The 23674-nt window shown below is 41.7% G+C and overlaps 1 protein-coding gene across 7 annotated transcripts; it reads left to right on the top strand.

The window, feature by feature from the left end:
- The first annotated feature begins 2407 nt into the window (after window positions 1-2407).
- On the top strand, window positions 2408-23613 carry LOC115570384 (uncharacterized). Of its 7 annotated transcripts, none has more exons than XM_030398933.1 (10): window positions 2408-2534; window positions 3231-3427; window positions 3748-3845; window positions 5219-5305; window positions 6322-6395; window positions 7663-7786; window positions 12970-13212; window positions 16682-16830; window positions 17341-17455; window positions 18232-19157. In XM_030398933.1, the coding sequence occupies exons 3-10, from the start codon at window positions 3813-3815 to the stop codon at window positions 18826-18828; spliced, it is 1422 nt and encodes a 473-aa protein (XP_030254793.1). In that variant the 5' UTR covers window positions 2408-2534; window positions 3231-3427; window positions 3748-3812; the 3' UTR covers window positions 18829-19157. The 7 variants fall into 7 exon arrangements, with proteins under 7 accessions (XP_030254793.1, XP_030254791.1, XP_030254788.1 ...); XM_030398931.1 differs by having other exon boundaries at window positions 3231-3455; XM_030398928.1 differs by having other exon boundaries at window positions 2414-2570; window positions 3231-3455.
- The last annotated feature ends 61 nt before the right edge of the window (window positions 23614-23674 follow it).

The following is a 23674-nucleotide window of genomic DNA, read 5'->3' as shown; positions in this document are numbered from 1 at the left end:
CTGCCGTGTAATATCAAAGGATTCGCCAAACCAAATCTCATCAGATGATGACAGGCCGGCTAACAGGCATGTTAATGCTCCAATTTCATTACCCCTCTGCAGACACTTGATTTTCACCCCTCTCCAGCCGCGGCTAATATCTCCGGTTTGCATGTTAAGATGTGGTTTAGATTGACTCGTCTGATAAGTAGAAAGTAATTTTGAGGCACACAAATGCATGTAATTTTCCAGCACCTTTGAGGGCATACTCATTTTATAATTGTTTTGACTTGTAGCAATATTGAATGCTGATGAAAACAGGCTGTATCAGAGAATGGCTGCGTTGCTGGATGAGGACGATACCTTCATAAATATACCTGGTATGTATCCCAATGTTATTGTGTGCCAGTACATTGGTAATTTGGAAGCAGTTGTTCGGCCAAAGTCAAAATTAGAGTTGCAATGATGAGTGGATTAATCCAGTAGTCAAGTTTAATTTTTTTAATTAATTTTCTTTTGATAATTGATTGATCATTTAAAGGGACACTATGTAGTTTTTGAGATGAAAACGCTATCTCCTTTTTCCCATAACTTGAATAAACAAGCTGTTCTCAGAGGAAATTAAGGTCCCAGAACACTGTTTGAAGCTAGAAAGGTGGCAGGGTCCGCCAAATATAAGCCAAGTAATGCAGTATGAAATTGTGTTGTCCTTTAAAGTCAGTTCATTTATTCAGTGTATTCAGTCATGAAAACATAGAGTGTTTGCTCAGGCATAATAGATTTGTCAATGAAGATTTAAATCATTTTTCAAGCAAAAAAATGTCAAAATTTAGCTGGTCCCAAATACTAAATGAACCTCACTGAATCTGAGGATTCTGTTATTTATAATAGTAAATGCAGTTTTGGGGTTTATGACTGCTTGTTTTGACATTTTATAGACAAAACACTGAATGGATTAATCATAGAAATAATCAGCAGAGTAATCAATATTGAAAAATAGTAGTTTAAACTTTTTTTAGTAAGTAAATTACTTGATATTCACATTCAATTACTTTTGGGACATACAGTATCATGTTAATTGAATCCCTTGGGATCAGGATTGAGCTGAAATATCCTGATTGTGTTTTCCTGCACAGATCATGTGTGTTAATATGCTAAAAAATGTATCTGATTTGTATGGGCACTTTTTCTGGTGGCAGGTGTAACTGCTGGTTGAGGTTGTTTGGATCTTGTCTGTTGAATTTCACACTTCAGAACCGATTGTGTCTTTTAATTTTCCGGGTGATATATTTATAAAAACGTAGCGTTTTAACGTTATGAAATCAAATTACCATTTGAAACAGTGGCCACAGCGTTTTAAATGATGCAATGGAGCGCTACCATCTTTAGGTGCAGTATCTTCAGGAATGGCTCATAAAGAAGCCAGACATTCTCCACCAACGTTGAAAGCAGCACTGACATAGAACAAAGAATGAGACGAGAAAACGGACCCAAACTACTAGTCAGTGCTTTCCAAGCACAGCCATTGTCTCGAAGTAGGCGTGCCTTTTCTCATTAGCTCAGTTTCATTTAAATATGTAGCCAACCAGGCAACGTTGAGGTGGTTTAAGCTTAGCATTGTTCTGGGTGAAGACTGTCGCACCAGATCCTGTTGACATGACGCACATCTCCCTTGTAATTCCAGCGCACAAGTGATGGGTTTAGGCCCGCTTCAACACGGTAGAATTTAGCCGGCTCGTATTATTTGCCATTGTCTCGGATTTAGCTGTACCACCGAGATTAGCAGCCCCGTCCATTGTCTTGGAATGTTCATGAAATCCCACAGAAAAAGTAAAGAGGATCTTGGATTAACAGTCGCTCCATGCAATAGGCTGAGACAGGGAAGGGAAGAGAGAGAGGAAGAGAGAGGGAGAGAGAGCTCTTACTTCTGTACTGTTGGAGTCCAACTGCGGCGGCTGCCAGTAAGCACTTCACCGAGCTACAATAGACTTCGAGACAATCACCTTATGCTGTTGTATGGATGCCTCCCACCGGTGTAGGCCGCGAGTCTTCTTTGCAGCGGCAGAACCGGCTCAGTGTATGTCAGTACTGATCCTGACATCTTGTGACTGCTTCTCAGGCTTTTGTCTCGGCTTTCACAGCCTGCTACAAAGCACCATACATATTTCACAAGAAAGAGACAAAGTATTAATGAAATGGACAGTGGCCAGTGCTGTAGACATTTTTTTTTTTCAAGGGGGAAAAAAAAAACCATTCCTCGAGAAATCCCTTCTGTCTGTCTGAGATCTTCAGTTCCTCCTTTTTATCTCGATAAATTCTACTGCTTTGGCTTGGAGATGAAAGAACAGAACTGGCTCTCTATTCATTCTAGTTCTCTGTGTAAGGCGTGAGGCATTGATATCAGCTTCTATGTGCAAAGCATTAGGCAGTGATAACGGCTTTGGCTGTTACACATGTTGGACTGCACACGTTGAATTCACAGATGCTCAAAGAATACCTCACGCTTTCTACCAATGAGGCGGCGCAGCGGGACTGAAAAGGCACACAGCGAGCAGGTTAGCTGCTGGAGACGATGCTTCCCGGCTTTTTCGGTATTGAATTCTGGGTTGCTAAATCGAAACTAGTTCACAGAAAACTTTTCTGTCAATTTGTTGTGGAGGTTGGTGAGTAAAGACATCAGAACTCCCGCATTTGTTTTTACAAACTGGCTTAAAGTCGCAGTCGTGTTAAAACCCTTCCCACGTCTTCCTTTGCTTCACTGCATAGAAACAGTTCGGTTCAACCTTATGTACCCTATCTACACCTGCTCTTAAGTTAAACATCCCATGGTTGATTTCATTATCTAATTCCAGTCATGCAGTTTGTCTATTTTTTGCATGATTTGGGATATATTTTGAGATATTTTTGCATATTTGCAAAAAAATAAAATAAATGAAAAACAGCAAAGAAAGCTATTGTGGCCCGTTTTTAACTAAGAGTCTGATTCACTATGACTTTGCCAGGACCATGATTCAAGGAATGATAAATCCTGGTAGCCTGGGTGTAAATATGATACTTTGATGAATTACTGTTTTCAGAGCACATCATTGTCCACCTGCATAAATGTCTGTATACACAAACTCATCTCTGTGTGCCTGTTTCAGATGTGGTAAGTATGTGCATCCATCAGCATGTGTGCGTCTGGTTTGTGTGTGTGTGTGCGTGCGTGTGTGTGTACGTCTGTGCATGCCTACTGATGCGTAACTCTCCAGGTACGCTGCTAGCCTCCAGGGATGAGGAGGTGTTGGAGGTGAAGGCGGGTGATCCGGTGCTTCAGCGGCGACTGCTGCTCCACGGTGGTGGTGGTGCCTCGGGCTCCAGGCCCTCCCAGGCCCATACCATTGCCAAAACCCAGGCTGGGGCTGGTGCTGGGCTGGGAGGAGAGGCTGGACTCGAAGCAGGGAGGACGGTAATGGGCAGAGAGAGCGCTGTAAAAAGTAATGCAATGCTTTTGTTTGTTTTCATATTTCACTTCTTGCGTTTAGAGGCATTAAGGTAGTATGTTATTGTGAGTATGATGATAAAAAATGCATTTTCTTTGCACAACCGGGATCTGAAATCCATTACGGAAGCTAGCAAGGAATCATTCCAGGAACTTGTAAACATTTTTGTGCAATTCTTTAAAAAATTCTGAGGACACACACAAAGAATCACGCATAATGCCGTGGCAACATTTCAGTTTAGACAGATATAATAAGATATCTGACACTTCTGTACTATTTCTTGCAGCGAGGACAGCTAAGGAGGTGATCCCCCACTACGCCCAGCAGCTGAGGGAGCGTGTGCGGCCTGACATGATCACGCTTGGCAGCCTTTCACTGCAGCAGGTCAGCGCTACAAAGAGGAATATCTGTGTCATCATCCCATATTCACCAGCACATCAGCCATGTCCATTATGCTGTGTATCAGTGGCTCGGGCTAATGGACGTAGGGGCGCGTGCATGTGCGCGTATGCGTTCATCTGTTGTTTTGTCTATGTATGTGAGTGTTTCTAATTTTCTTTCTCTTTCTTTCCATATTTGCTCCACTTTTTTTTTTTTCTTTTTGTCCCCAGCCCTTCTTCCCGCCGCTACCTTTATAAAAAGTTCTGCATTTGATTTGGAGCGCAGATGGTTTGAATCTCAGCTGAATGCATTCATGTGAAATAGCTTTTCTTTTGTAGAACATGCATTCAAGGTTAGATCACTCGGCTCAGAACGCGCGGATGGATTCCGACGATATAATCTATGCTACATGTGATATCCTCACATAATTATTTTATCTGCCGAAGCTGTTTTTGTTCTGTCATTGAACTTTGTTGTGCATTATTATGCATATTTGTGTCTGACAGAAGCTGAATCTCCCTGGTTCTATACCCGTCTTATGGTCTTTTCAGGAAAAAATAGAGCGTGACTACTTTTTTTATTTTCCAACTCGAGAGTAGGGATATTGTCAGCTAGCGTTGAGATTTGAAGCTTCTTTCAAAAAACAAGCGTTTGTATTCCGTCAGTCAGAAAGGAAATGGGAGAGGATATACAAGAACACAGGCTTTCCATTGTGTTGGCAAATCTAGAAACCCAGAAATTAACGCATATGTAAACAGAACACAGAACTTCTATCCACTGTATTTTTAGTTATAATCTCGCTTGAAAAGGGAGTAGGAGTATCAAATTATATGAATAGAAAGTCAACGTAATTGGGAAAAAATGGTTCAACAATGTCTCAATATCACTTGGAAGCCACAGCAACAGTTGACTCATCCTCCCCTACTGGATAATCAGCGGCGTCTGCTGTGTACTGTATCAGTATTGGGATCGGTGTTATCTTATTCTGCCATAATATGTATGCGCTCTCCTACTGTTTCCACACCCACCTCCCATTGAAAGCACATTATCCACCAGAGATTTCACATCTATTTTAAAAATAATAGTGTTTTTCTTCTTTCTCTATTCTGCTGCACAAAGCCTCTACAGGGCGAGACGCTGTCACTTAGCAGTGTCAATGCATCTGAATGGGGAGTGTGAATGTGCTGACTGAATGTAAAACCGGCAGAAATACTCATCAAACGCTACATGTCTTTAGGGCCTGGCTCAGTATCGATTGCCTGCAGATTGCATTACAGTTGCTCCTTGTGCTTAATTCTGCCATTATGGTGCACTGCACTGTTTCATAAAGCTGCATCCAAAGAAAGTGTGCATGTGTATTTACACGTATTTTTCAGCAAGCGGCTCAGAAGGGACCACTGAAGAGGAGTGAGTGGGCAAAGAGAAAGGAGAGACTAATGGCCTTCTTCACTGGGGATGTTAAGGTAAAGGCACATGCACTGTATATATACTGTATATATATACTGTAGGAAGGATGTGTAGCTTCTTGTAGTTACAGCCCAAAATCTTATGCTTAAAGGGACAGTTCGCACTAAAATAAAAATTGGGCTCATACCTGAGCTGCTATTTGGGGGGGGGGGGGAATGCGGTGATTTGGTTGGCTCATGCAGTTTGGTAGAAAGAGTGACCAGAACATGATTTCAGGAGAGAGACATCAGCGTAGAGTTTTTCAAATGTATTCCTCAACACAAGCCGAGTGCCATCTAGTTCCATTATATCTGAGAGAAGACAGACATCTCTGCTGCCATTATCGCCAAAACTGGGCAACTTGCACCAAAATAATCTATATGTATAAAAAGGCAGGCTTGAGTAGCAACAGAATACATGTAATGGGATCATGCAATCAGGATACAAACAAATGGTAACTGTATCCAAAAAACAATGTAATTAGATTACTGATACATTCAGTGACAAAGGGGGTTATTAACAGGATTACAGTTTCAAAATAAAGATGGATTACCATGCACATAAGAGTCTGTTCTGACAGAAAAACACTTGAAATTGAGATTTAAAAAAAAAGTAATCTTGATATTTCTGTTCTTCATTTTCATATAATTTGTATTGAAGTAATCCAAAAGTCACGGAAAGTGATCGAGATACATGACTTGATATTGTGGTCTTTGAATTACGTTACTGATTACATTTTTTTAAAAGGTAATTAGTTACTGTGTCAGATTACATTTTAAAGAAGCCCTCCAAGCCTTGTAAAAAGCACTACAGGTAAGAGTAAAAATATGCATTTATAATTTGGGGGGGGGGGACTGTCCCTTTAACTTTTTCTTAAATGTTTTATTACAGCCAATCAAAGAAATTAATAATGTCTTCCATTATAATTCAGTGTGATGTGGCTTAAATTAAACTGTCAGTTAGCTGATAATGTAAATGAAGGCCAACACATTAACAGTGTTTGTTAACACATCCACTTGAATTTTTTTCAAAGGAGCCTCATTCACAAAGAGACGAGACAGTCAGAGAAGCACCGCAGCAGCCCCGACTGCACACGCTGCTTCAGTGGTGAGTCCAGCCCATTTGAAATCTCTCTCCATATGTACAATTGATGTCACATGACTGTAATCATTAATTGTGTGAAAAGCATTTGTATTCCCACTGACATCCGAGAAGTCATGTAATTCATATGTCCTCTGCATGGCTTCTCCCGTCGACAGGCATTGCATTGTGGGTAGTATAGCTCCGGGGCGCAGAAATCTGTCCATGTCATTGGGCTTGGAGGCGCATCAATTCTGGGTCCATCCACTTTAGTCTGAGATCACACATCAAATCTCGCAGTGAGAGCCCCGCAGGCAGCCAGCTTAGCATGTTTAAGTTTTTAGTAATTATGGACTACCATGCCGGCTGACATGATAAAATCAAGAAAACTACTGTACACATCAGTATCTTCTCTCGTGTTTGGTTGTTTCATGGGTGGGTGGTAGTCGGACACCAGCTCTGTCAGATGAATGTGGTTCGGAGTTTAGCGGGATGACCTCCTCTCGACAGCCTTGAACCCTGTAAATTCCTTCTGATATCAATGGTGGGTGGCTATTAGACATGGGAGACTTTCTACGCATCACCTAGGGCTACATCTGCCTGAAATTTAATGAGAAATGATTTCACTTTTTTCTCTCTCTGCGCCTATGAACGAGGAAAGAAAAAATAAAAAAAATAAAGGGAAGAGACACGGAGCTGACTTGTGGTTTTTGTAACAAATGTGTAATTCATTTGTTTCCACTGTTTCTGATTTAATGGAGGTCGAGTAATTGCATTAGGAAGCGCATTGTGCCTTGTTGTGAACTGATGAAAGCACATGTAATACTTTTGATAGGCGAACAGAGAGGAGGGAGAGAGGGAGAGAAAAGGAAAGAAAGAACCCAGTGCCTGCCTTTGATGCCGAGCATTTATTTGCTGAATTATCCTTCCTTTTACAAGCATCTTATCCCCAGTCACAGGCAGGCCAGGGCCCCTGTGATATTGCTTTATTTTGAGGAATTAAGAGAGGTGGCGAGGAGACAGAGCGAAGCAACCGCCTATTACATTACCACTGATAAGATTGAAAGGCCGAGAAAGGCAGGGAGGGAGAGAGGGAGGGAGGAAGAGAGGGAACGAGAGAGGAAGAAGGACCCAGTGGAAAGTGTTTTGTTGCAGTGTTATTAGATTGCGCTGCTGTTGGCTACAGAGTGGAACAACAGAGAGTCCAAAATGCAGGTGGCTGTTAACAGGGTTAGCTCCTTGTTGTGTGTGTGTGTGTGTGTGTGTGTGTGTGTGTGTGTGTGTGTGTGTGTAGCAGCGGCACCATTGAAAGCCCGTCACTCAGAGCGCTGGGGGAAGGCCAAGAGGAAGCGGCGGCCAAATACGGCCAGATGACAGAGCTCCCAGAATCCTCCTCTTCGGCGTCACGGCTGTGGCAGGTGAGATCTGCTTCCGACTGTCGACTGCAAAAGACGAATCCGTGGGAAAGCACGCAAACAGGAAGTGACATACCCCTTAATCCGAAAGAAGGTTGTTTCACAGGAGGAGATATTGATCCAGAAGTGCTTCCAAAAAAAAAAAAAGAAAAACAAAAAAGGAGGCAGGGGTGTTCAAAAACACTGAAATGATGTAATTATGTGAAATCCTGTGATGAATGGGACGTGTTAGAGAATTCATAGAAAAATCATATCCCTTATTTTATTTATTTTTTTCCGAGTTTTTCAAATTCCTTCACTCCTTTCATTACACCAAACGGGAACTGTATGTGCACATGCCGACACAAAGGCACGCACAGGCGCTATACAGCGCTAAGCTAAAGGCTTTCATATAGGGAATGCTAACCATCCAGCCACAATATTTTTTATGCAGCGTATACAGCCTCATGTGAATGGTGTTTGTGGTTTTAGGAATCTAAGTAGGAGGGAGAAGGAGTCTTTGGAGATGAAAAAAAGGGGGGAACAGAGGGAGAAGAGAGAAAAGAGAACCAAGTGGGGAAAAAGAGAAGGAGGAAGCTGCAGCTTTAGCGGTAGCATCACCAGCTGTGGGAGGAGTGTGCTGTTGTGTTGCATCTGGGGATGAGGCTGCCATGCCACCGTGCTGGCTTAAAGATGTAATGAATCTTCAGTCGGGGGCTTTCCTTCCAGGGTGACAACTGGCTTTGAGGAAGGTTGTAAATGCAGGGGAGATTGTGGTATAATTCCTCAGACTGGCGTTTGTGCCCCCCAGTCACCATTCGATTATCTCCCAAATTGCTGTGTTTCACTGAGATAAAGATTTTTTATGGCTTGCTGACTTGAAACAACCGGCACAGGCAGAATAGGGGGCAAAAGAGGGAGAGGGAAAAGAGAGAAAGAAAGAGAGAGGGAGAGAGAGAAAGCAATGGCCAAACCTGCCACGCATAGTAATTTCCTTTGGTAAATGACAAAATCTTTGTTTATATGACATTTCCCTAAAATTACTGCAGCGAGATGAATCTGAAATATAAAATGTCACATTTGGCATGCAAAACTATGAAAATATATTTCTGTGCAAAATTCATGGAGGCATTTAATTTAGAACGTGTTTAATAACTAAGGCAGCCTGCATCAGTAATCCTGCCCGGAGGTCCCAAAAAGATTGTCATATTTATTCTCTCCTTTCTTCACCCCCCTCCTTCATTCCGAAGCCAAAAAATTTTAAGGGTAAATGTTCATTGTTAATTAAGATTTACTAATTAAAATGAAAATAATTAACGAGAAAGCTTAATCTCTGAATATTAGCCCATACTTAGAAAGAAAGGAAGTTTTTGTATGTGGCATTTCCTGTCTCTATTAAGAGTGCATTTTGTGATCAGTCAATGTGTGGAAAGCCCTGAAAAGATATTTCAGCGAAAGGACGGCTGCTTGCCAGCAAAACCATGGAGGATCCCTCGCTGGAGCCTTTGATCTCATCTGTAGGAGTGCTGTAATGTTATGGCACTTTAGGCACAACTCAGGCTTGGGGCAAACAAACCACCTCTGATATGGAAAATTGGCTCACTTCACCTTTTACCTTTGCCTTGCCGTCTTGACTGTCTGTTGCGACGCCTGTGCGAGCATGTGGGCCAGATAATAACAATACCTCTTAAAGACATACATAGTGCAAATTGGACACCAGTGTGATTTTATTGTTTGTTGCTTCTTTGCCTCTTTTTTTTCACTCCTTTCTCCTCCTCCTCCTCTTCCTTTCCGGTCTGCGCACATGCATCTAATTCCAGTGTGGGGGTTTGGAGGCCTCCATCACCTCCTCCCAAATGTGAGATGTGTGGGCTAAACCGCTTTGCCACCAATTATACTAATTTCACTTCTGCCTAAATTGTTTTTGTTGTTTTGGTATGCAAAGATGCTCACAGTGGGGAGATTGAGGGGCATTACTGCTGGGCTCGGCACACACCTTCCCCCCTTGCAGGCTGGCAGAGCACTGGGCACCACCAGCCACTGCTAGGTGAATGTGTGTGTGGTGTGTGTCTGTGAAAGGGATAGGGACAGTCTCAGTATACTGTACAGTAGAACCAACACTGGATACAGTGTATGAGTGTGTATGTGTGAGCACATGCAGCCCCTGAATGCTGCTTTGCCATCGATTGGTATTGAGGGCTTTAATTGCCAGACACTCAAAATTTGCCTTAGGGAGTCGGTCAATACAGGGTAAATTTGAGTACATAAAATAAATGGGCATTAAGAGATGCAACTTAGATAATCAGCTAAAAATAAATACATGCATTTAAAAGAGGGAGGGAGAGGATAAGATAGGAAAGAACAGGATAGGATGAGATGGGATAGGATGAGATAGGATAGGATAGAGGGAGACAGGATAGGATAGGATGGGATTCAAAGGTAGAAAAAGTACTCAGATCTTATACTTACGTAAAAGTAGCAAGACTACAGTGTAGAAGTACTCAGTCACAAGCAAAAGCTCTGAATTTCATTTTATTTTAGTAAAAGTACAAAATTATTAGCATCACAATATCCTTAAAGTACCAAAAGTAAAAATACTCTTTATGCAGAATTCAGAATAGTGAATATTGTATTTTTGGAATTACTGATGTAATAATATGTTCACCACTTTCAAGTTGAAGCTGGTGGTTTTAACTATGAATTTCCCCTAAGGGATTCATAAAGTATAATCCTGATTGACAGTATTGTAAAGTAACTAGTAATTTAAGTGTCCAAGCAATATCTTGGAGTAAAAAGTAAAATATTATTTGAATATACCTCTAAATTGTAGTGGTGTAGAAACACAAAGTGGCAAAAAAGGATATAAACATAAACTTAGATATAAATACAGTGGTTGAGTGAATGTATTTTATACCACTAATGGAATGGATCAGTATATGTTCAAATGGAACAGAAGAGGAAAACAAAAGGAAATTATAGGAACAAACAATTAGGATTAGAGCAGGACAATTACTTGATTTTTAGGGTCCATGTTGTTATCAATATCAGGAAGCAAAAAATTCCAATATTGTAATTTAAGCTGGTTTACACATTTTTTGTGTGTGTTTTTTTTGTGTGTCTTTTTTGTCAGACACTTGTAACAAAGATATGTAACAGAGGCAGGATATCGGAAAAAATGTATTGTCTGAAACAAATTACTCATAATATCAAATCGGACAGCATTTACACCAAAACCACTATGTCTGTGATAGGCCAGTATCAACTGATTTATCAGCTGGGCTCAAGGATAGCAATCTGCTAATTTGATTATGATACTTGTTGCTCTAAAGTGGTCTGATGATCACAGTTAAATTCAGGTAAAGAGGTCATGAAAATAATCAAGATCCATATTCTGAGGCTCCTAATGTCCATGTAAAATGGCAGCCTGCCCAGAAATCCTGGCCTCTGCTAGATGAACAAATGGCAGGACAAAATGTCCCACCAGCCAAAGAATGGACCAACAAACACTGCTATTGAAGATTACAAAAAACATACAAATGGTGATACAGACCAAGTGACTCTGTTTAAGCCAGATTGACTTTTCATTCAGTGCTGTTCAACAGATGCCATAGGGGACAAAAGACTGAATATGCATTTATATTGTTCTCTGATTATGTTTCAGAAAAACACTGAACGTTCTAGCCAGCATACCCTGTTACTCATCCTAAGCCCCAAAAAAGAGGCACATGTCACCAAAACAAACAAGCATATAAACAACAAGTGGGCTGATGTAGCCTGAAGGTTAGTGGGATGAGCTCGCTACCAGGAGGTTGGCGTTTTTGAAACTTTTATCTGAATGGGGGAAAACAAAAATCACTCTCAACTTCGATAACAAGCTATGCCGATGTGCCCTTGAGCAAGGCACTCAATGGAGATCAGTAGATGCAGGCCTGCAGCTGTACTCGGCATGTATTGCATATGTGACTGTTTGACTGCATGTGGACGAAGACACCTCCCTTGTTCAGTAAACACCCGAAGTAAACAAAAAAAAAAGTGTGGAATTGCATCATCAATTATGTAGTTTTTGGGGTTAAAATGCATATATATGTATGTATGTATGTGTATATATATATATTTATATATATATATATGTGTGTATGTATGTATGTATGTATGTATGTATGTATATATATATATATATATATTGATATATATATATATGTGTGTATGTGTGTATGTATGTATGTATATATATATATATATATATATATATATATATACATTTAAAGGTTATCAGTGCTTGCATCTGGTTATGCTGTTTTATCTCCAGATGTGCATCACAGCTAATAATACAGGGGAACAAAACTCGTTTTTACTTTTCTGAACCTACAAGGCAAGGAGAGTGGATTGCTGATGAGAAAAACTGTGAAACATGGGGGAAGTGATACATAACACTTTTCCCAAAGTAGTTACAAAGTGCTTGACAGAAGTTGTGGTGCAGGGGCAGTGCAGATTAGATAACATAACTGTTGACGGCGTTTACAAGTGTGGCCATTAGGGTGGCCTCGCAGTGTCAACAAACTGTTTGTCTTAGAGCCAGGTTAGCTGTTTACTTAGGTAGGTGTGTGACTCCTGTAAGTGATGTTTAAGGGGCAACTTGTAACATCCAGCTAACAGACTTAACAGCATTAGCATGATACAGTTGAAGAGCACAAACAAATACCGACACTATGGTCTTACTGTAATTATCTTCAGGATATGTGTCTCTGATAAGATACTAATGTTTGTAGAAGGTTGTCCTATTTCAATTCTGATGTGGTCGGAGACAAAACAGAATCTTTTCTTGTTCTATGAGGCATGGAAGTTTTTTCTGTTGCACTCCCAGAGTATATCACATGATGTAAAATAATACACTTCATAAAAAGGGTATGAATTATACACTTAAGTCATGATTAACTTATGCATGACTCCTAACGAATGAATGCAGAATGTATCATGAATACTTGTAGGTCACCATGATTATAAGAGATTTGTTCACATTTAATAGATTTTGTTGCATATCAATAAATGTTGGTAGAAACTGTGATTAACATTTGCAAAATGAAGTGTGAACTAATCACATAAAGCCATTCATCAGTTAACCTTTACTTAGATGTATGAATTATACACTTATAAAACGTTACAAATGTTGCAATCAAATCTCATGTTCCTCATTTTGTGTATTACAGGTGAACTACAGCACCGCTCCCCAGCCTGTGGAGGTCTGTGTGTGTTGCCTAAGAGCCACCAGAGACAAACTACCCGAGGGCCTCTACACTGTCAGCGTGTCCCTTCACAGTCGTCTCGGGGGTCCAGCTCTGGCATGGGGCAGCGAGAAAGAGCAGCAACGATGGGCGGTGTCCACCGAGCCAATCAAGCATCGCGGCCGCTTCTACGACACTGATCTGCACTTTAACCAGAGCCTGTTCATGGTGAGCAGTTTTTTTTAAGAGATGTTGGACAGAAGCAGAAAAAAGCTGATACCTGAACGATTATGATACTGGGAAAATTCATAAATCACACTACTTTATATATATATTATATATTTTATACATACATACACGCACATATATATATATATATATATATATATATATATATATATATATATATATATATATATATATGTGCGTGTATGTATGTATATTTAACCAACCAGTAATTGGTTTGCAGTTAGCATTGACACTCACAAAACAGACTGTAGACTTGAAAGGGAACATAAGTGACTGTGGCCACTAAAGAGATCTGCATTTACAGATACTGGTAACATGTAGCTTTCCTCAGTTGACACTAATATGTTTTTATTCAACAAGGAAAGGACAGAGTCAGGTTGTGATTTGTTACTGTGCAATTCTATTTAATAACAACCCCTTTATTGATATGACGCTTGGGGATGCTGGTTTGAATATTTTCTTCCATTTTTTGGGGGGGGAATAAATATAAAACATCTCTTATCTGAAAGTAATTTTGACACTGGGGGACCCTTTATTAAAGCACGCTCGCTTCCAATGAAATGGGCGAAGCCTTTGTTGCGAAATTCAATGGAAAATTTTAGCAAACCGCGATCTTAAAAACAAACAGTCCCCTCAGATAAAAGCAAACAATAAAAACATGCTGCACTAATATGACAGAACCTACCATGCGGCATGTTTAGTCTTTTATTTTTTGCCACAGCACTTCCAAATTCATCTTCCTCTTTCTGTTGTCCTTGGTTTCATCAGTTGCAGCGAAGACGGAGTAGCTTCTAGATTGAAAGGGTTATGAGAAGTTATATTGCTGTAAAAAGACGGGATATGAAAATATGCCACACACAGCCCCCAGGTTTTGCTCCGGGGATCTCCATATGAATAAAACAACAACTTTTCAAACATGACATTTAATCCATGCATGTAAATCAAACCCAAGATCAATTATTCATTTATATAAGGAAGTAATGTTTTATTGGAATGAAAATGAAGTACAAATGCATTGAAAAATTCAGAGTCTGTTCTACATGTCTTTGAGTTGAGCTGGATCGGCGGGGGATAAAGGAGGGCATGGAAAACTTGGGCAGAATTGACTAAAATGGAATATTTTGGGAGAGTATTAAGAATCTCATCCTCCATTTCCAGTGCACAGTAAAAGACTCAACGTGTTTTTCACATTTGGTCCTTTGGATGAGACAACACAGCAGATTACATTAGACGCGATCTATACACATTTCACAACTACTTCCCTAAACCTGAGGGAAAACAACCTCTATAGAAGCTGCGCTAATCTCAAAAAAACCCACATAGTCGATTTAGACGGCCGATATTGACCAGTGGATTAGAAAATCTCTGTTTAGGTTCATTCATTGGCGATGTGCGCATAGTACCAAAGACTCACAAGAGAAACCTTAAAAACAGAAGCCACTAAATCCAGTGTCCCTCCTGATCCCATAGAGTTTTGTTACAGGCTCAGAAAGGGCTTCTACAGTGTTCTGATGGTAACTCTAAAGGCCTTAGCTGGAGCATTTAGCACATGTGGACACTGTCAATGTGCTGGTGGGCGTATTCATTGAGCTCGAGCATCCTGATAATATTGTCTCCGGCTCCCATCAAAACATAAAGAACGGGGTAAAAGCTGGCACAAACTGAATGCGGACCTGGGATCTGATTCAGAGGTAAAAAAGGTTTAAGTACGGCATGCTAAATGCCTCATGTCACTCTTCCTTCCCTCCTCTCCTCCTCGCCAAACCCTCGGCTGCGCTTTATAGACAGACCTGTTGTTGTCGTCCTCATTGATAGCGGTGGAAACGCTGATCAGATTTGTCTGAGACTATCAGGATTGGCTTGGATGTTTTTCTCTCTCTCTCCTCTTGCCCACACTGTAGCGTGCGATTTCAGGAGTGCTTGCAGTGCCTTCTAAGAGGAAATGAGGAATTAGTGATGGTAAGGGGAAGCCAGGAGCTTATTTTCCTTTCCTTTCCTCCTTCTCTCTCCTTCTCTCTTTTTTTTTTTTTCATTCGCCCTTTGTCTTGTGTGTCTGGGTTTGGATTTAGACAGAAACAGTGGAGTTCAGTTGGAGATGCCTCGGATATGCTGGCAAGTGGGAGCACTTCTGAGAAGTCGGGCACACAGTCTTTGTGCAGTTTTTACACCAAATGGGAGAACGTGGAGTATAAGATTCCACATTTTAATATTAAAGGAGGATAAAGAATGAGTGAGGAAGACAAGAGAAAAAAGATGAAAGGTCCAAGGAAATGCATACGGAGATCCATGAATTTGTCCTTGTTTCTCTTCTACTTTAAAAAAAAAATTTAAAACTTTTGTTGGTCATTGAGGAAGAACTGAGTCATCTTGCACAATGATAGTCCCTATTTTTCCTCACTTGTTTTGTGCACACATGCGCTCTTTTTAAAAAGAAAAACAACAACTATAAAACATCAGACTGTTTTGAATTAAAGAAGATGTTTCTAATGGCTTAGGCAGCTCCTCCCGCAAACACAGGAAGTGAGAAAACCTCTGAAGCACATCACCCGGTCTCGCAGTAACACTTCCCACGTACACATATGCGGCAACAAGCCCACATGTCAGCGTGCACATCACACGTATGCAATCGCGCGTGCACACAAATTACTATTTATGCGGGTCATATTTCTTACAGTAAATGAATAATATGAAATATCCTCAATATCCATAATCTGTGATATTATGCCATAAATTTGTGTCCTGAGTCAGACACTACTACCCATCATTTCGCAGGTGCATACCAAAAGCAGATCATTGGGGGGGGGGGATACACATGATTTATGTGTTAAAACAAGTCCCCTGCGTTTTCCATTACAACTAATAAAGGGATAAAATATTTCCACCCAGTGATGGATGAAGTGGCACACACCTAACTGTCAGTTCATTTTTTAAGCAAACCCACCGCTCTCCGGGTAAATAAGAATGTATGTGTTTGCCATCGACTGCTAACCACTAACACTTTTTGCTTCATGCGAGATACCCTTAATGTCATCAGTTTGATTGATGGCGGCCTCACCGCGTTGCAAATTCACTAACTTGTCAGCTCATAGACTGCAACGGAAATCCCAACATCTCCTCCATCCTGCGATTGATGCAGACAGTCTTTATCATTCCGGCATCTCCTTTGAGGCAATTTGCAGAGCTGGACGGGTAAGAATGGCGGTTAAAAAAGGCTCCGAAAAGAACACGCGAAAATAAGTTAAAGGAGGATTCAAGTCTAGGATGTGAATTAAGTGGCACCCTGGGGGCTCCTGTCCTGTTTGCTACCCTCTGTGTGTCTGTTTGAGAGCAATATGCTTGCGTCAGAAGGTGTGCATATGTGTGCAAACGTTAGTGCGTGTGCCTGCAGGCATGTGTGTTCACCTGAGTGGAGCCGTGGCTGACCTTTGGCCTTTATGTGTGTCTGCAGATCCTACCTGCCGCCTGTGAGGTCATCCCCTCCATGGTGCTGGTGTTCAAACTGATCGCACTACCAGGACACGGCAGCCACATCAGCTCCGCGATGGCTTGGGGGACATTTCCTGTTTGTGGGCCGAGCCTCGGTCACGTCCAGGGCAGGTGTGTCAAAGGCAGATCGAAGATAGCTGTTGGACCTCAAAGAGTTTGTATTTTGCATGTAGAAGTATTTCAGGTCAATAGGCCACCATGGATCCCAGCAAAATCATCCCGTTTTGATGTTCAGATCGAACACCTTACGTGTCTATTTGACATTAGCTACCACTTGACATCACACAAAAAATGCCTCAAATGCTTCATTTTATCAATAGAAAATCAAAAGAAAATACATGCTGCTCACAAAACTCAGATCAAACTCCCAAACCACACAGCGCTGATCAAATATGGATAAAGATATTTGTTACTGCTGTATACTACTGTTAGTGTACTGTTTAGCTGAAAGTCTGTGATGCACATGCAAGCTCAAACACACTAATAAACACAATATACACATAACCTTAGTAAAAAAAAAAAGGAAAAAAAAGCAGTCTTACTTGTTGTGCTCATGTCTACTTTGCTCTTCGTACTTCTAGTTGCACAGTGACTATTACCGGTTATGTGTCATTAACCCAGGTTCAAAACCCCTCTGCTCAGGGGGGAGCCCAGCGCACAAGTGGACCAGTTTAAAAAAATTGAAGCCCTCATCTCCTCTGATCTGGACCACTGGCTGTGCAACCTCTACTTTCAGGTGTGTTCGTGTGTGCAGTTAGGAAACTTGTGAATGCACGTTCTCTAATGAAGACTTGTATTATTATTACAATTATTTTATATTAATAATGATGTGCAGGTATGAGTTATTGTTTTTCAGATTAAATCGTATGCTTGTGCTCTGTTATTTGGGAGGCAGGAGGGTGGTTCTGGGCGGATGGGGGTTGAACTTTTGGAGGGGGTTTTATCATAGAAATGCTTGGAAATTGGAAATTGGCCCCAGAGAGCAAACAAGAACCACATCTTTACCCAGCCATTCCGGATGCATTTGAGCTGATGCATTGATTAGATTAGTAAACATCTTAATTGAATTAAACGCCAGAACAAAGCTCTCTGTCTTGGGTTTGTCTCTTTATTTGTCCCTTGGACTGTGACATGTTGTTTGTATTACTCCATTATCATTACTGCCGCTTTGTTTTCGGAGGGATGTAAATAGCCTCATTTTTGTGCATGTTTGCGGATGTACAGCGCAATAGGATGTACAATACTCATATTAGTCACAATTATGGTCTTAATTGAATTATTTCATGCCATTATGGCACACTATGACAAATACTAATAGTTCGCTATGTCTGCAGTTTGATCACTAACACCTGTAGTGTAATTACGCACACATGCTGTTTTCCCAAAACAGTGATGATGCAATGGAACGATATGAACATAACTGCTGATGACATTAACATGAAAAGGTTATATTAATGTTCACTGAACCCATATGTAGACCTCCAACACACCGTCTTGTTTGTGGGGTTTCAGGTAAAGAGGCTCCCTTCTGGAACATCTGGGGGGCTGGAGCCCTGCACCGCCCGATCAGTACCCCCTCCTAACCCCGTGGTCCTGCCGCAACCTGAGGTCCATCATGAGCAAACGCAAGGCCAACTGCCACTCCAGCCCCCGCCCCCGTCGCAGCCCCAGCTCCGTCCTCACCCCCTTCATCCCCAGTCCCAGTCATATCCCCACCAGCAACCTCACGCAGGCCCCAGCAGAGGAGCAGGAGAACCCGCTGTGGTACACTCTCACCGGGGGTCCCCTCTCCACCTGTCAGCTGACTCGGCTTGCTCTTCCTCATCTCTGCCAGGTAGGGGTTCAATGTTAAAAACCCCCGACTACGCCACAGTGGGGAGAAAATGTCACCTTAATGTCACAAGTGCTGGGATGGGAAGAGTGGCAGGCCTCACTAGCAGCAGTTCTCGGCTGACGTGGATGTGCTCGAGGGGAGGGTTGGGTGAAGACAGCAGGCTGAGCTTGACAGATACAAGTCAGATCAAACAAAGGATGTTTTCTCAGTTAGATTATATGCAAAAAGCCAACAGATACACTGTAGCATTAGTGTTAGTTCAGGCAAATGTTTGAGCAGCAAGCACAACACTGACAGACTTTGAACATAATCAGATAAAACTTTTGGATAATACCACCATTTAAATAAGTAAACACACCGTCTTCAGTGTGTAACCACAGGAAGCTTTATATGATCTTGACGGCATTTCAAAATTAGTTCCTAAATTGAGACTCAGTTTTCCGTCAATACTGTACTGAAAATATATATATGATCAACAGATTAGCTGACACACACACACACACGACACACTGCTTGGTACTTAATACTGCTGTCAAGCTTTTGTGTGTATCTTGCTGCCACGTTTAAACTTGGTTTAACTTAATTTTGCCGGTTAAATGTTCAGACAGTGTAATTGAGAATTATCAGCAGGCACTGTTTCTACATTTACATTCTTGTGATAGCTGCTCTTTAATCTATATATTCAAAAGTAACCTAAACTACAAAAATCCTTTTGACTCTGCAGTTATATTGTTGCAGTATTACTTTGTCGTTACATATCATAATATCATCATGTCATGCTCTGGATTTAAAGTACTTTTCTTTTCTTTAGATTTTGTAGACTTTGCAGGTTGTGTTATAATATAGGGTTGAGGTATAGATAATGTTGTTTTGTTTAATCCTTACTTGTGATGACTGACAAATCCTCATTGGATAGCCAAGTTGAAACTGAAGTTGAAAACCAACTCAAAAACAAACCTCTAATCATCAGCACCCTTAAACTTTGCAGTCTAGTTAGCAACAATACGCTACATCCAATGCCCGGTTATACTTTCAAAATAAAGCGTGCTGACAAATAGTTGACATTGTATCACATATTATTACCTTATATTACGGTTTGGTTAGGTTGAGGCCCAAAAACGACTTGGTCAGTACTTGGTAAGGGTTAGGGACAGATCCTAGTTACATTACGTCACTCACGTAGTGTATGTATTTATTCTGTAAATGCTTCTCTTACTCTTTAAAAACATTGATCTAAAGCACAAATCTTTGGTTGGTTGAATATGACTTTTTATTGATTATTTATGTGCTGCTGCGCTTTGGTTAGGTTTAGGCACAAAAACTACTTTGTTAGGTTTAGGAGAAGATCATGTGTACGTTACGTCACTCACATAATGCAAATCACCCTTGACTCTTGGCTATAAACAGGGCTTGAACCCTGGCAACAAGGGGGAATGCCTGTTAAAGCACCACCCAACCGCCCCTGCCACACTATGGCTTGGACCTTTCCCACTATTTATACTACTTCAATAGAAGGTCACTTCCAAAAGTGATGCTACATGGTACCTATAGCATTAAACTTAGAATAGTAGGGCCACTGACCAGGCTGCTGTATTTGACGGGCTGTAGTGAAAATGGGCTGTAAAAACATATTCTGGAGCTGAAGCTACATTTTTATGCTGTTGTGTAAAGAGTTTTCTAATAGATAATTAATATAGCAGCTTCTGATCAACACATATAAATTTTGGGCTTAAATGAACAATTTCTGGTTTAGGCACCAACCATTAAAAGTAGATAATAATAATAAATAGATAATGGCAAACTCACTGATCCCTATTAAACAGCGTGTGCTACATTAGGAAACCTCCTCCAAGGCACGACAGTCCCTGAAAAATATAGATTTCTGATTATTATTTCAAACAGTACTTGAATACTCAAGTTTTAAATGTAATCTGAATTTCCTACATTGTTCCATTACTTTTTTGAAGAGGCACTGGGATACAGAATTAAAGGATTTGAGATAGCAAACAAACTATTGCAGCAACTGCATAGTGACTCAGGGGTGAGCGCTGCTTTACAGAAAGAATGGTCTTTCTGTGTGGAGGTTATATGTTCCCCCCGCATTCGCACGATTTTCCTTCAGGTGATCTGGTTTCCTCCTACATTTTGAAGACATGCAGGTCAGGTTCATTTGAGACTACAGATTCCCAGGTGTGAATATGATTATGATTCCATGTTTTAGTCCTGTGATGGACTGGAGCGCCTTTGCTTTTCTTTCAGTGTGTGCCTGAGTATATGCTCTGATCCTAAAATTGTGTCCGTCAGCCGTTCCGACGTGGTTGCCCCTGCTTACGTGGTGGTCCAGGCCAAGTCCTACCACGACTTCGACCACATCTGTGGCTGGCTAATGACTTCTGTTAATAGCAATTAGGATCCACTTCCTCATTTTAAAAACATGCTATTCTCGTTTCCCACCTAGTTCGAAGTCATCCAGCATCCCAGCAACTGCCAGGAATCAAATACAGGCTCATTTGGTATTGATCTACTACAAAGGCGACTGGCTAGCTTCTTTGTTATTAATACATCCCCCTTTTTTTCCCTTCTCTTTTTTTTTTTTGCACGCACAGCTCATCTTTATTTAACAGTCCTCAAAAGTTTCTGGGGTGCTCTGCTTTAAACATCACACAGGCTTTTTAATTACAAATGAGTTGTGACAGGTCTGCTGGGTAGCACCCTGGCCCATTTTAAACGTGATGCCGGCTGACAGCTTGGCAGTGTTCTCCCAGCACTGAAACATGTGGAAGAAATTGGTCTTTTACATTTCACAGCTTGTCGCTTCCTCCGCCGACTGACCTGTGACCCCCCACAGAGATCCTAACGCCCACAAGGGAAGTGTCCCCAACGAACTGACTGCCTTTCCAGGGAGGGGAGAGAGAGCTAGGCAGGGAGGGAGGGAGGGGGGGGGGCACTCACTATGGGAGATTTATGTTCTGCCACGCAAGGCAAAAGGTACCAGGTCCCTTCAACACACATGGCTGCGTACTCCGGCACACACACACTCCCTCAGCCAGGTGAGGAGGTTGCTTGCGAAGTGAACCCGATCCCGTAAGTGAAATAGCGGATCAAAAAATGTCCTGCACAACACCTCATCCGGCGCCACCTAAGCCAACCTGACGTTTGCGCTGCATTTGCATACAGATCCGTTCATTTTGCATTACCTCTGGAGCGAATTATGGCGCTCAGATGGGGGAGATTACGTCAAGGTTGCGGGGAGCGATTGGACGGACAACTTTAACCTAGCCAAAAAATGGAAATCCAATTCAGCGCAGAGAAGAAGAACAAATTATCCCCCTGTTCCTCAGTCCCCTGTCAAGTCTGGGGGTTTCAGACGTTTCCTTCCCATTTCATGCCTCTCTGTTTCTGATGTGTGCGGATCGCTTTTTCTGCGCATGTGGCGCCTGGATTTTCCTCATTACCCATTTGTCTCGGAATCAGGACAAGTATACAGAGACCTCTTGTCACGGCGATAACGTACACACACAGCAGAACTTGACAGTGAGACTGGAAGTTTGTATTCCTGAGGCCTTAAGTTAATTAATCCCCGTAGAAAAATCACAGTGTGCGGTGAGGTGTCTATTACAGAACAAAACCTGACATCCCAATCCGAGATAATAACTCTGACAAGTTTTGATCGAGAAATCACAAGATTACAGTAAGTGCCATTGTGCGGGCATGGATGGTTTTTGTGTTTCAGATTCACTTGCTATTGGATGATGATAATTCTAATTTACCTCAGCTGACTCGTCCAAGCATAACGAAGTGTATTTGGCTTTTTAACGTAGAGATTAGCTGGAGGCTCACTGGGTTAAGTGACCTTTCACATTAGCTGAATGATCCAGTTACGTTGGGTTTGTTTGAACCCAACTGACTAATTAGATTAGTGTCTTGTTTCATGATCGCCTTTAGTGGATCACTATGCACACAGATGATTCTGCCACAACTGTATCATTGCTTCATTTCTCCTTTTTTTTTTCTTTTTTCTTTTACAAATGCATCGTAACATCCATCCCCTTGAGCACCGATGGTGATTTCGAGGATTTCTCATCTAATGCCTTCTTTGGACCGCTGCCCCGCACTTTCAGGATGTGCTCCGCTCCAGGCCGGTCCCAGTCATCGGAGTTTGAAAAACCACAATGTTACATCATACCCTCTCAATCAGTCGCACTGTGCATGTCGCCGATTAATTCAACAATGTCCGGATTCCAAATGAATGGGTTCAACCTTTTGAAGCCTGTTTGCAGAGATACTCATGTAAGTGCTCACAGTGGGTGTGCAAAAAAAACAAGCCCAGAGGACTGCACATGTGGGACGGATACAGAGCGTATGGGACAAACACACCCAAAGGTGACAGCGCCTTGCCTCCGAAACGCACTGAGAATCCCCAGTTTTTGTGTGATAAGACAACAGCAGCCTTTGCGAACACGATTAAGACAGAGATGACTTTCAAGAGCGACAGACTTCACCAGTGAGAGTGAAAACGTCTTCAAACAACACACTAATATGTACATATGAGTGTCTGTTGCTGTGACTGAAATGTGATGGATTACAACAAGGTAAACTCTTGTGTGTGGCGACAACGGATCCTCACAGTATCGTAGCAACCTTAACACAAACCCCGACATGGACCCAGGGGTAATCCGTGAGTCACTGACCTTCGATCCCTCTGTAACTTTGGACCAGTCATCAGGCAATTAGGGGCCTAGGTGAGCCAGAGCCGCCATCTCAGCCCGGTTGCATCTCGACGGTAACACACTGATGGGGTCTCGACAGTGTTATGGCCTTCAGGCTTTTCTCTTTTCCTTGGTTTTTGTGTGTGAGCAAGACAGAAAAGGAGTGTGATGAGTTATGTGTTTGTGAGGTACACTCATTGCTATTTCTTCGCTCGAAAATGTTTGACCATGTATGCAAGTGTCTACATATTAATATCTTTGTTTATACGCCTTTCTGTGTGTGGGTGCGTCAATGCAGCGTATGCACCGGATGAGTATGTGTGTGCGCTGGTCTTAACACAGCTCAGAGCGCAGCGGGATAACAAGGAGTTTGTTGTTGGCCTTGAGTGCCCGGAGAGGCTGGAGTTGTGGC

This window comes from Sparus aurata, chromosome 19, assembly GCF_900880675.1.
Source record: "Sparus aurata chromosome 19, fSpaAur1.1, whole genome shotgun sequence".
Classification (NCBI taxonomy): Eukaryota; Metazoa; Chordata; class Actinopteri; order Spariformes; family Sparidae; genus Sparus; species Sparus aurata.
Note: the sequence above shows the minus strand (reverse complement) of the source record. Positions and strands in the feature narration are given on the sequence as shown.

Bases quoted from the DNA above. Each gene is read 5' to 3' on its own strand.
- LOC115570384 (XM_030398926.1), top strand. From the start codon at position 3,134: ATGTGCATCCATCAGCATGTGTGCGTCTGGTTTGTGTGTGTGTGTGCG. The intron at 7,787-12,969 runs GTGAGATCTGCT...TGTGTATTACAG, and splicing joins CGGCGTCACGGCTGTGGCAG to GTGAACTACAGCACCGCTCC. The intron at 16,831-17,340 runs GTGTGTCAAAGG...TCATTAACCCAG, and splicing joins CTCGGTCACGTCCAGGGCAG to GTTCAAAACCCCTCTGCTCA.